Consider the following 14,374-nt stretch of genomic DNA (forward strand, 5'->3'; position numbering starts at 1 on the left):
CATCACAGATTGGAATCAGCAGACAAAGAGACATGTGAGTGTGTTGGTGGTATGTGAATGAGAGAGATCACATTTCCAAAAAAATACTTCAGTCCCATCCAGGAACACGCTGTGCCGTGACAGCTTTCAATACAGTAGCTACCAACTTTATATAGATCTTCTTCCTCTTGACTTTTGAAACCGTGTCGGACTGGAAGAAAATCCGCTTTGCAGCTTGGAGAGATAAATGGAAATCTTTATTGGCAATGGTAGAACTATTGCACTCTTATCTTTGGTATTTTGGTCAAAGGTTAAGATACAGCTTGTTCAGGCACTGGCTCAGGAGTTTGGGACAGTGGAGTCTTCTTTTACTCCCATGTAAACAGTGACATGCAAACCTTTTCACATTTTATCACATTAAAACCACTAAATTTAAGGTTGGTTTTGACATCAAGAGGCTGAAATTTTTGCCCATTTCTCTTTGAATAATAACTCTAGTCAGGCTGGATGGAGAGTGTCTGAGAACATAAATCTTCAAGTGTTGCCATATATTTTTGAATAAATTTAGGTCTGAACTTTAAACTGGGCCATTTTAACACATTAATGCGCTTTGATCTAAACTTGTTGCTTTACATTTCAGTCCTCTGGGACCCGTCGCCTGCTAGTTGTAGATGCCTCCCTGGTTCAACACGCCTGAATCCAACAGCTGAATCACCTAATCAGAATGCAGTCAGGTTCTACAGAGTCCTGCTGTTGACCCAGTTATTTGATTCAGTGTGTTAAGGCAGATACACCTCTAAGAGTTGCAGGACTCTGGTCCTTCTGGACTTCTGGTCTGAACTATTTTATTGTATCTCTGGCTGTATGTTTAAGGTTGTTGTCCTGCTTGAAGATGGACCTCCACCACTCCAAATCTGTTGCAACCTCTAACAGGTTTTCTTCCAGGTTCCATCTTTCCGTCAACGGATTAAATCCAGTCCTGGAACAAACAGAGGTTAAATTACACAATGGCGGACTCTGTTTAATATTTAGGTGTCTTCTAAAGAAAGTGGATTTAGTTTTGGGGTAATGGAGTAAAGGGGGCTGAACACAGCTGCAATCTAGACTTTTCAGAGTCTTGTGTGGATTTTTTAAGATTTGCTTTACCTTCTGTTTTACAATCATGCACTGGTTGTGTTGGAAGAGATCCAGAGATATGTAAAGTTTTTCATGCGGCCCGACCGGTATGTCCAGCTGATTAAAGAAGTGATTGTTCAGAAGCGGTCCAAAGGATCACTGCTATAACTATACTCGTTTGTGAAGCCGATCTTTGGAACACTGGATGTAGTTTTCCTACAAATCTGCCCTTTCTCCCCCTCTCCCACCCCTGTCTATCCCTCTTCCTGACCCCACACATTCCTGCTCCTCTGTGTGCCGTAACCCCCTCTCAGGCTTTCCCACTGTTATCTTTGCTTCATGATGACAACTATCTGAAGCCTCTGGTGTTTTATGTTTTCACCTGATACTTTGGTCTAATAAAAGATGGAGATGGAAACTACAAAGACATCACCACCTTATTGCCACCTCCCTCCATTTAAGCTATTTCTAATGATCCATCTGATGGAATATATTATATGTCAATGCACATTCATACTTTCCTGGTTTAAAAGCTTGCTGCATGGCTGCAGTAGGTGCTGCGAGCCTGATTGACAGCAGCAGAGTTAGAGACAGGACAGAGTGGGTGTGATCGCGTACTAGGAGCACATACCAGTTGTCTTTCAACACCCACCAATCTGGTTTTCACTGCAGCTGGCGCGCTGCGATGTATAGAAACATACTGTAGAATATAATGTGACAGGATGTAGAGCATGTGCTGCATTTACCAGCTTCCACATAGACTTTAGTTGTTGCCAAAAGCCAGCAAGTTTTTAAACCGCTGTGTTGATTCCCTGCTCCTAAATTTGGACTCCTGTTCTTTCTATGGAGGTGTGCAGCTCCGGTGACGGCTGATGCTCCTTTTGTGTCCTTTCCAAACAAACCGTTTCTGTTGGTTCTGCAAACATCGAAGGCCTATTGTTGTCCGGTTCTGTTTAGCTCAGCACTCAGTTTTCATTACCTACTAAAAATACAGGTCAACTGAGCGCAAGCATAAAGGATCAAATGGATTTCTACCACACACTTGCTGTTTCATTGGGGTGAATTAATAAACCTGACACCTGTTTGTGATGTTGAACCTTTGTCTGGACTAAAAAGCTTTAGAGTAGAGCATGATATACTCTCTGGGTGCTTCTGGTTTTTCTAAACTCAGAAATCTTCTTTCAAGGGGTCCGACTGTTGCTGCAAAGATCCAGTTTCTCTCAGTTTTCCTTGTAGATATATTGTGACCTTAGCAACGAGCTTTATTGCTAAACATTAGGACTTAAATTAAAAGTAATGATGTAGTATGGTTGGATATTCAACACTTGAACAGTTCAAATAAAAATGTGAACATAAAGAGCAACAAGTTTTATATTTTGTGCTTGGGAACAAAAAGGTTATTCTGTCTTTCACTGTAGATCTGGGTGAGTTCAGGTGGGTAGCTATTCTGTAGCCGTTTTATAAGTTCTGACTTGAATTATATGTTCTCTTCTTCTTCCCGTTTTGGAGAGTGACTAAGAGAAAGATGCGTCTGTGTCATGTTTATACCACAGGGCAACAGAAAATCTCGAACTACATATTAAAGGTTCCTAGATGATCAATCTACGAAAGCGAAACATGAATTACCAAAAAGATTAACTTAGATTTATTTTATTGGAATCATTATGGGCGCAGGATTCCTAAACAGTATGGGAGATATGGAATTTGATTGACATCTGAATAAGGATAAGAAAATAAAATAACATGCAAAAATATGTTTCCAAATTTTATTCCCTATTCCTTTTATCTATTTTTTTCCTTCCTTCTTTCCTTCCCTACATTTTGCCTTGTGATCCTTCCTTCATTCCTTCCATTCATCCATCCTTACCGCTTGTTTCTATTCTTTCCCAAATTGTGTCCTTCCTTCCTTCCTTCCTTCCTTCCTTCCTTCCACCCACCCACCCATACACCCATCCATCCATCCATCCATCTCCATCTTCCTTCCATGCTTTCTTGTTTCCTGCCTCCATTTCTTCCTTTGTCCAACTTGCCTTTCAAAATTGTGGCCTTCCTTCCTTATGTCGCTCCTTCTTTGTCTCATTCCTTCCTTTCTTTCCTTGTGTACTGCTTCCCTTCCTAATTTGAGGCTTCAGCAGGTTTCCAGAATTTGAGCGTTTTACACTTTAGTCTTTTGACGAGTTCACAAAAATACTAATTATTTTGTTGTAAACAAACATGGTCTTACCTTGAGCAGACAACTGGCTGTTGGTATTTGGGAATGAGACATAATGTGGGAAAAATACACAGTTTGAGCTGAGATGTGACTCTAAGAAGAGGATGATGAGCTTTTTATTTGCGCCAAGGATTAAAAAAACTGATCCACCTCTGGCTGTGACTGCATGCAATGTGAAACCATCAGCTGATGCAGCTGACGCCCTCCGTGAAGAAGCAATTTTCAAACTCCCTCTACCTCTGAGAGACCTTTGGGGCGGAGTGTCATTTTACCCAAGTTGTCACCCTCAAATGTGCCAGATTCACGACTAAGCAGTGAGTACGGTGAAGTCAGACGCTGCGGTTGGAGTGCAACAAAACACATCTTCATAACTGACAGACTTCCCGGCGTCTCTGGAAGAAATGAAATGAGGTGACACGGGTTGCCAGTTTCCTCCCTGCAGCTGTCTTAATGCTGGATTCCAGCTCATGTTGCACCTCTTGCCCACTCACAGGGTAGATGATTTAATGAAGTCAAGTATACCGTGCTTTGCAGAAGTATATCTCTTTGGCTTTTTCCACATTGTGTCATGTTTCAGTCACAAATTGCAATGTATTTTGTTGGGATCTACTGTGATAGACAAACACAAAGTGGATTCTGAGTTAGATTTACGTCTGGATTTTATGAGAGCCATTCTAACACATGGATGTACATTGATCTAAACCATGCCAGTGTAGCTGTATGTTTTAGAGTTGTTTTTCAACCTCTAACAGGTTTTCATCCCAGATTGTCCTGTATTTAACTCCATCCTTCTTCAATCCAACTCTGACTGGCTTTCTTGTCCCTGCTGAAGAAAAGCATCCCCACAGCATGATGTTGCCGCCACCATGGGAATGATGTGTTCAGGATGATGTGCAGTTTTAATTTTGGTCTCACTTGACCTACTTCCAGAAATTGGTCCCACACATGGTTTGTGGTTCAAAATGATGCCCTATTTTGCATTGGTTTATGTCATAAAATCCCAGTAAAAATAATTTGAAGTTTGTGGTTGTAATGGAACAAAATGTGAGAAAGTTTAGGTGGTATTGGTACTTTTGCAAAGCTCTGTAATAACTTCGCTGCAGGATTTCAGGGGCTAAAGTCGCTGGCTAGAAAATGATTGCCGGTGTGGAAAAATACTTGCTGATGGGAGAGATTTCATTTCATCCCTAATCCTATGATAATTCTGAAATCCTTCAGTGGGGATCACAGGTCATGGCTGTCTTATTCTGGAGTTTGAGCGAATCTGTATTTTGCACAAAGAGGTCTCAGATTGCAGGTTGGAACCACACAATTTTATGCCTGAATGAGAAGCACAAATGAACTCAGAGGTAAATTGCATCATTTTCCATGTGAGGTTCATAAAACTAGCCTTCATTCCCTCACAAATGGCTAGCTTGCAGTAATTCCCCACATCGCTGGTGTTTACTTCTGTTTCCAATGATGGAGTGCCGTCCCTCCAGTTTGGGTCTGCTCCTGTTTCACATACAATATAATTTTACCCAATCAAAGTGGCCAGTGGACTCGGTGACTCACCTCATGTTGCTCAGGGCAGCACACAGTCTTGTGTGGAGCTGCAGCGGCAGGAAAATGACAGACCGACACGCTCGATTTACGGCCAAAGAACAGGGTGGCTTTCAATTTTTAAGGCAGTCGTTCTCTGGGACGTCTCACTCACACACACCCAGCCCAGACTCCCCTGATTATACACACACACACGAAGCCAGAGAGCAGTAAAAGTGGCTAGACATGGACTGCAGAGACAGATAGTCTTGTCAAAACCTCTTGATTTAAACAGTCTAGCTGCAAGGGTAAGGGTAAGAGAAGCACGCGGTCATTATTATATTGATTTGTCCGCAGATGGTGAAACGATTCAAGGAAATGAAGGAGATCGATGTGCAAAGCGCCAAGGGAGAAAATAAGAAGCCGATATGTGATTAGTGGGGCCAGGGGAGGAAACATTTAATTGTAGCATGTGAGACAGTCAGCAGTTTTTATTTTTTTAATACGTTTGTATGAAGTCTTTCTTGGAGAAAGGTTGTTATTATGCACATATCATCCACATGATTATAATGTGATGTGAAAAAGGGTTTTCCCTTCCTGAGTAAATACAGCAAGCACTTTTCAAACTATTTATTAAAGGAAAGAAGCTATCCAAACCAGCCTGGTCCTATGTGGAAAAGAGATTGTTCTCCTTGTTTAGTTTCCCAAAAAACATTCAAGTCTGATTACTGCCTGGTCTGTAAAATCAAGAAATAATTTCAATAGAAGCTGTCGGACAACAAGTTGGCTAAAAGATTTCAAACGGTAGGGCATTATATCACAATCAAAGGAAATTCAAGAAGAGATGAGAAATAAAGTCTGGAAATGGTTACTAAGCTATTTCTAAGGCTTTAGGACTCTGGTGAACCACAATAAGAGCCAGTATCTAGAAATCTACAAATTACTCCAAGAGCACATTGACAATTCCAGGAGATCACAGAAAAACCGAGACATTGAGGAAAATATTCTGTGCACTGATGAGACAAAAGTGCTGTGGCCAAGGATGGCATAAAGCAATTGTAAGTTTAGGGCATTTACTTTTTCACACTGGACCAGGTGGGTTTGGATAGCTTTTTTACCTGAACAAAGTCATCATTTAGTATTTACTCAAATTATCTTAAAATCTGTTTGATTAAAAACATTTAAACTAACAAAAGAGGAAAAGAAGAAGAAATTTGTGAGGGTAAATGCTTTTTCGTGTCACTTGGGATCAATCAGTCTCATGGCTTGTTGTTGTTTCTGCTGAAATAAGGGAGGCGCTCTCTTCCGCCTCACTCTGCCGGGGATTGGCTGGCGGCCACCGTCTGCGCCTAGGGTGGAGGGACTAAATATAGCACACTGCAGGAAACTTGGGAGAGAAGGAGGGGTATAAATATAGAGTATCCTGGTGCAATTAGAGAGTCGAGCACTGCTGAGAAATTTTAGGGAACTCTCCCTGAGATGGGTCTCTATAGCAACTTTGTGATGTTGTTTAGATTGGCCAAAAACAGATGGAGTTCCTTCACTGTGAGTCATCGTGTTTTGCAGAATGTAGCCCAGTTTAGCTTTTACTAACCCATCTTGATATTGCTTTTAATGCAATCCAAACTAAAATAGCAGCCGCTCGCTGACTCTGAAATTGATCATTTTAAAACAGAAGGCCTTCACAGAAGAGCTAACACAGTCACTTTTACATGCAGTAATTACACTCAACAACACCTCAATTTGAACATCAACATGATGTTTAGTAGCTTGTCACTCTTTTGTAATATCTGTGTCAGACAGTATGATAACAGTTATAAGGCATGTTGTAAGACCAACAATGGCAGCATCAGATAAGGGAGCGGTTCTGTTAACCACGACAATTAATAATAATAACTTAGACTTTATTGATCTCACAATGGAGAAATTATCCTGTGCATTTAACCCATCCCTTAGGGGGCAGTGGGCTGCCATAGTGTGTTCAAGGGTCATGCTCAGGGAGCCAGAGTGGCAGGCTGTGGGATTTGAACCAGAGTACTAATAGGACAGAAATGCCTTGTTCTCTAACCACTGGGCCACCACTCCCTCCACACAAAGACAGCACAGGAACCTCACATTGGATCCTGATGGTAGGATAACCTCAAGTGAAAAATCTATTGTAATAAAAAGTTAAAACAAAAATGTAAACAAAAATGTAAACAAATCACTGAAAAATATATAGAATAGATTTACCTTTTATTGTCCCTTAGTGGCGTAAGTCAAGTAAAATGTGACTCCGGTGGGACTCAAACCCACAACCTTTGAATCACTTTGCTTAGCCTAGAAGTCCAACACGCTATCCATTGCGCCACGAAGCCACCTCTGCATAGGAATGATGACTAGTAATGCTGCTACAATAATCATATAATTCTTGTTGCATTTTTTTGCTCTTATTTCAGATTTATTTCAGATCATTTTTGATGCACCAATCAATTTTCCCAGTTTTTCCTCTTTCTAACTGGTAATCAGCAGGTTGAATACTGAACCATCGATTTTTCCCATTCATTAAATGTGCCAAAACAAAAAAAATACAGCCCACTTATTTATAGCCCAAGAACAAATTAACAAACTGGATTTTTCTTTATACTTTGTGTTAAGTTTAGGGAGCCATGCTTTGATGTATGAATGAAGATGAAGTTGTAACTCCTTCATTTTCTGGGGAATTTAAAACTGCTACCTGAATTAAGTAACCAGCAACACGTTTTTGTTTATTTTATGGTCTCGGTTCATTGTACATCATCATTTAAGCTAGAAACGAGTTTACACAAAGAATTTTATGTGTTAAAGATCATCAGAAATGGCTAAAGTTGGAAATTGTGGATTATGTCAAAGACAAGAAGTGTTGTTTTTAAGTAGGGAAGAAAAGTTCAGCAGTTTTGCCTTTTATTTGGCCATCTTACACAGCTGACTGACAATTTTTAGTCGCAACATGGAGAAGGGCAGTCATGCTTTATACTTGAAACTCATTATGGCCTCTAAAATTTCCATGCTGTGAATGTCACTACTTGAAGACACCATGTATATATATTGCACAAATATGCCACTGCTACAAAACATTATGCAAATACTTTGCAAATATCTTAGCAATGACCTGGTAATGTTGGTTTTTCTTATGATAATCTGTGCAGCCACTTTGACTTCAGTGATGACGGTTACCTTAACTCAGCATGCTGAAAGCTAGAAGAGGCTAGCACATTATAAACACAAAATACTTAATGTATGATAGGATGTTTCACAAAACATGTTTCATTTTTTTTCTCATTTAAAATCCATTTTTAGATGCACCAAAATCTTGTTCCACATTATTTCACTATGCAGTGCTTTGAAACCTTGAATATATTTTTACGTTTTTACATTGCTTTCAACAATTAGCAGTGTTGGAAGCATGCAGGCACTAACAGAGTCTGATCCTCAAACATTATTCAGTGCTTCAAGGATCTGACCAGAGCATTTTCAGATGGCTTATTGTTTGTGAGACTAACAGATGGCTTCGTGACACCTTGTGATTGTGTTTTAACCCTCTAAGTCGGAGCTCTAACCCCATCAACGCTGCTGGGGACAAATGGGGACAACTTTAAATTCTTGCTGCAGGTGACAATTTTGTGCATACCTGTGTGCTCTTATGTCCTGCGCCATGTAGTCACATAGTCACATGTCCTGAAAAATGCATTATTGGATGTCTGTTCCCCGCTGTGCTACAGTGAAAAGTTCACATTCGTGTGAGTGCCTGTAGCAGTAGGTGTCCTCGATGTCTTGGTATCTACTGTCCCCTTTAATCTCTCTTCCTGTCTGAATCTGTGAGCCTGTTTGACCATACTGTAAATATTTGTCTGTTTCTAGGTCACTCTGTGCCAGAACCCTTAAGCAGACACTCATATCAAACATGTGTTACATATTGTAGTGTACCTGATCAATTTTATCTATTTTCCTTTGTATACCTGCTTTATTGTTTATTCCACATCTAACCAGCTTGTTTCTTTTATTTCCCCCTCAGAGTGCTGATGTCAGTGATTCATCCTTGGAGAGACAATCTGGTACCACTCAAAGCGCTTCAATGCTCCACCTTTTCCTCCTGTGACAGCCAATCGCATGGAGAGAGCTGCTGGATTGGACGCAACTCTGAAGCACTTTGATATAAACTGATGGAAAACTTTTTTTTTTTCTCCTCGCTTTCATCCGGTTGGTTGAGCAAACCAACAGGGATGTGTGCCAAATGATTATATATATATATATATATATATATATTCTTATAAAGCTATTTGCTGCTCTCATTTACTGAACTGAAAGCCAATTGGAGGACGGTACAGAATGGAGACTAGTGTGTGGATCTTTTTTGTTTGTTTGTTTCTTTTTATTCTAAACCTCTAATCACAAAAGCATACAAATGTGGCTAACTGGTATGTAAAAAAAGAAAAAAAAAAAAAAAGAAAATATATCGAAATACACAGCTGCTCAAAAAGTGCCTCATTTTTAGATTGTTGCCATTTTAAATGCTAAAGCTTTGGGTTATGTTGTTTCATTCTTGAGTTGAGGTAATTACAGTATAATTACAGCAGAAGGTGCCAATAAAGATCAGAAGGATTTTATTTAATCACCAATGCGTTCATGTCATATAGGATCAATGTAAGAGGTTGGAAAGTTCTGTGGCTGTGTAGATTACTGAGGATTACTTGAGCGTTAACAACAGATCTAATAGACAAAATATTTATGGTCTCTATAATTAGAAACAGCCCTGTTTTCAGCAAATACGCCATGTAAAATCCCACACATAGACAGCAGTACATCTGCTCTGGTTTAGTGAAATGAATATACAAATCACAAATGAATGTATTCATATATATATATATATATATATATATATATATATATATATATATGACCGCTTCAATACAGCAAACCGTTGATTCCAAATATTTATAGAATATAATATGTATAATATAATAACTTTTCCGACCTATATGTTACATAACTGATGTAAAAATTGTCCTATATTATGCAAACTAAATACTTGTTTAGGAGCAGTGGATAAACAGACTTTTAGAAAGTATATTTTCTTAACTGTATGTCATATAATCTTCTTAACCCTCCTGCAGTCCTGGCTAAGTGCTAGTACAGAGCAAGGCATATGTCACAAGAGGCGCCAGAAACAACTGCACGCGGGGTTGCTCTGACCCCCGCAGGACCCAAAATTTAGGGCAGTGGTTGGAAATGTGATGTGGAGGGCTCCCTGTAGCCCAGCATGTAGGAAAACCACAAAAGAGAGAGGGGAAAACTTGAGTAGCGCACCCCTCCAGGACTGCAGGAGGGTTAGACATTTCTAAGTAAAATGTGCTTAGGTCAGAGCATTTTATGAAATAAATCACATCTATTTCTTAAAGAATATAATTCAAGTACATACTAACGATGATAACTAATCACCTTTAATTAAGAAACTCAGGGCTTTATTTAATTTTTATTGAGATATTAATGGTTTTAGGTGAGAAAAAGATTCTGGAATGACGCATCAAGGCACGACGGCTGACGTACCAACTGGCCCCTTAAAAATGGCAAGCCATGCGCAAATGACACTTTTACAACCCGTATAGAGGAAAATGATGTAGACATCTCAGTTTAAAGCTGACAAAAATCCTGCCAGAACACCATAAGATATGTCAGCACCTCCTTCTGAGCACTGCTTCATCTAGTCAACATTGGTTTTACATCACATAGATATACAATGAATACCAGTTTATGAGGGGTGTCAGTAGTGGCCATCAATGAATAGAAAGAAGGGCCTTTTTCCACATAATCTCACAATACCAATTTTTAGCACTGTTGGGTTGCCATACTTTCCCACGCATTGGACAAGCAGCGAAGTGCACCAAGATGACAAAAATTACAAGAGTTTACTGATAGTTGTAATAGCTGAAATGAGGAGTGGCCAGACCCTGCTGTGAGGGAAATTAAGAGGTGCATTGCTTGGCACACACACATGCGGCCAATGTGATTTGTCTGCCCAAGTCCTTGAAACTGAACTTCTTAGAGTTCTTTATAACTTTATAACTTGGAATTTATCAATAAACCCTATTATTTTGGTTAGGTGTGTGAACATGAAGATGTTTTTTTAAGTCACAATTCAACAAAGTAAGAAAGTTTCCACAACAGCTCCAATATGACATGAACGCAGAGTCCTTTTGTAAAAAAAAGAAACGAAAAAAAAGTGTTGAAAAAGATATTTTTTTAAAGATGTAAACAGTACTAGCAACCTGCTAGCCTTCTTTCCTACTGTGAGAAATAGTGGCAAAGCTGCCATTAGCTCTGCTAATTGACGTGTTGCATTGAAATGTTTTTTCTTTTTCTCCTAACTTCTATTTTTTATTTGTTTACTTTCATTTTTGCTGTTCAGTGAGCCATAAACAAAAGTGTTCAAATCCACAGGCTTGAAAGAAAATGGTACTTGTAGCAGGGAGTAGAGCAGCTTGTTTGCTAGCTTAAAAGCTAGCTGGCTCAGATTAGCATATTAGGCGCCCAGGACGTAAATTCTCTGTTCTGCTGACCACAGCCAGGGTTAGACCCCCTGATATAGAGCCACACAATCCCATTAGTGCTGTTAGCTTCGGACACTTAATCCCGTTCGTCTCAGGATGCTAAATAACAAACAGTACACAGAGCCGAGGACAGTGTTGCTATCAATAGCCATGATTATGGTAGATTTGTATGGTCAGCAAATATTGATTTTAGCACCTGTAAATGGACAAGTTCTCATTTTGCTTTCACATATATCAGACAGCTAATTTGTTCTCAGTTGTTAGTGTACAGCACCAAACTTTTAGGACGTTTCATTTCTTGGTTTGTCTTTTTAACTGATCAAAGTGAAAGTTCTTTAGCCTCTAAATCCTCCTTAACGACTCTTTGTTTCTATCGCCTTCCTTTCCTGTCTTTGGCTCTTTAATCTTCACTGTGCATAAGCACTTAAGTGCCTGTCCTATTTCTTTATCTGTCTGTCTTTTTCTGTCTCTCTGCCCCATTTTAGCACATAGCACTAACACGTGTCATAGCATAATATAACATGTCTATTTTTGTGTCTATTTCTTGGCTGTACAGTTTTGGCAGTGTAACTCGCTTCAGTTTGTTTGTTGTAAAAGTCATCTATCAGCAGTCATGGTCTTGATCTCAGGACCTGAGGACTTGATTATCACATTGTCATCAGTGCCAAAACACAGCAGCAACAAAACTGTGCTCTCTGACACCACCTCAAGAAACGACTTTTAGCTCTCAAGGCCGGAACATTTTGCTTTGTTTTATGATTGAGATGTAATTTTTGTTTTTGCATTCTCTCGCTGTTTTGATGGGAGGCCACTCTGGCATATCTCTCCTCACAGTCAACTTATGATACTCTCTGAGATAAAGGTCATTGTGGAAGACTTGTGTACGCTTTAACCTTGAATTTGCCTTTGATTTCAACTGGTGGCTGTTTAAACAATGTATGGAGAGAAGGAAATGGCCACCATGGAGAGCTACGACATAAGTCAGAATACAGATGTTTAGCTGTTTAGCATTAAGAAATATACACTGCCTTTCTAAATTATTCATACCAATTGAGGTTTTTTAGATATTTTGTTTTTGTCATAACTACTAACTTCCATGTATTTCAAAGGGAATTTATGTGACAGACCAATGCAAAATAATGCATAACTGTGAAGTTAAAGAAAAAATATAGTTTAAAAGTTTTTTTTCGCAAATGAATTTTGAGAAGCATAAATGTGTTTTCAGCCCTGTAAGGGAAAGCTTAGAGCAGTCTTTTGGATCAGCCAGCTTTGCACGTCTCGAGACTAAACTTTTTGCCCATTCTTCTTTGCAAAATAACTCAACTTTAGTCAGATTGGATGGAGAAATTCTATGTGCATACGTTTTCAAGTGTTGCCACAGATTCTCCATTGGATTACATAAAATACATGGATATGCTTTAATTTTAACTGTTGTAGCTCTGGCTGTATGTTTATGGTCGTTTTCCTGCTTGAAGGTAAACCTCCACCTCCGTCCCAAGTCTTGCTACATATGACATGTTTTCTTCCAGCGTTGTCCTGTATTTAACTCAGTCTTCAAATCAGTTCAAATCAGCTTCACTGTCCCTGCTAAAGAAAAGCATCCCCACAGCATGATGCTTCCACCACTATGTTCCACAATGCTCTGTCGCAGTGTTTGTTTCTACCACACTCTGATATGAAATTACACACAATGCCTTTATTTACAATTCAGTGACTTCTAAAGACAGTTAGCTTCACTGGATTTGATTTATGGGTATTGGAGTAAAGATATATGAATATAAATGCATCATTTCACTTGTTAATAACATGCTACTTTGTGTTGGTCTACCACATGGAATCCAAGTTAAACACATTGAAGTTTGCAGTTGTAATATGAAATGTAAAAAAATGAAGGGGTGTGAATAGTTTTTCAAGGCACTGTAGCTCATTTGTTTGTCTGCCTAGTTTGGGAAGTTCATGGACCTTCTCAGTCTAGTCACGTGATTTTTCAGGCTCTGCAGATTAACAATGCAGCTTTATTATGAGCTGATTGGGATCTGTGGTTGGAAATTGCTCGTAATAATTCAGGAGTGGAAATAAACAGTTGGGTCTTGAAGTCAGACGCAACAAATTATTCCAGAAAGTCGGCTTTCCAGCAAACCTACAGGCAAACAGATGAGCCTAAACTGTAATGTATTTTGGAGATGTTCTCATAGTGTGACGCTGCAATTTCAGCCAAATGTTTCAATGTGTTTTTTTAGCTTGGAGAAAAAGTAAACAGATTGGCTTTCAAACCAGACAATTAGGCTTAATAATGCTGCCCTTCAGAGAGCCGTTCATGGCTTAAGCTGTTTTCAACTGCTTCTACTTTGTCAAACTGCCTGCATTTCCTGGCAGCTGCCTGTGGCAAAGTTCTCAACGGTAGCACGGTTCATGTCATGAATTATGGCAGAGCTCCGGCAGAGGAAGAGGTGTGGGTGGTCAGTTTAAGTGGCTGTATGATTTCACTCATTGCATTGTTAGCATATTTTTTTTATTTTTGTTAGATATTCTGATGTGCAGAAAAATGGTGTTGCTTGGTCTAAAATGTTTTATCTGCTCCTGCTGCAACCCCTGAGGGATGGTACTGAATGGAAATGTTGTTAAAATTTACCATTGATGTAGAGTGTTTTACTTTTGTTGCTTGAGGGAAAAAATTACTTAAAAGAGAAACAAAAAGTCATTCAACAAAAGTTGTTGTGGTTATTTATTTTGCAGTTCTACTCTTCATAAAGTAACAATGGGGGTATGAAGTAGTGCAGAGAAGTATTTACCCCCTTACATATTTCTTCAGGGTTTTTGTCCTTACTCTTGAATGCTTAGGATCATAGAACCAGTTTTAGTATTACTTAACCAAAGTGAACACAAAATACAGTTTTGAAATTAAGTTTTCATTTTTAAGGGAGAAAAGTTATTCAAACCAGCCTAACCCTATGTGAAAAAGTAAACTTCGCCTTGTTAA

General features: G+C 39.2%; 1 protein-coding gene and 1 non-coding gene across 2 annotated transcripts in view; one reads left to right on the top strand and one right to left on the bottom strand.

The window, feature by feature from the left end:
• si:ch73-335l21.1 (insulin receptor substrate 1-B) overlaps positions 1 to 14,095 on the top strand; it is an 84,358-nt gene extending 70,263 nt beyond the window's left edge. Inside the window, exon 4 of the mRNA XM_047385985.1 lies at positions 8,862 to 14,095. Coding sequence (XP_047241941.1) covers positions 8,862 to 8,869 — 8 coding nt within the window. The 3' untranslated portion in view covers positions 8,870 to 14,095. The remainder of the gene's footprint in view (positions 1 to 8,861) is intronic.
• On the bottom strand, positions 7,099 to 7,185 carry trnar-ucu. Its single transcript is given in 2 exon segments — positions 7,099 to 7,134; positions 7,149 to 7,185. It is a non-coding gene; the product is annotated as a tRNA-Arg (tRNA).
• Positions 14,096 to 14,374: the final 279 nt, after the last annotated feature.

Source organism: Girardinichthys multiradiatus, chromosome 14 (genome assembly GCF_021462225.1).
Source record: "Girardinichthys multiradiatus isolate DD_20200921_A chromosome 14, DD_fGirMul_XY1, whole genome shotgun sequence".
Lineage (NCBI taxonomy): Eukaryota > Metazoa > Chordata > Actinopteri > Cyprinodontiformes > Goodeidae > Girardinichthys > Girardinichthys multiradiatus.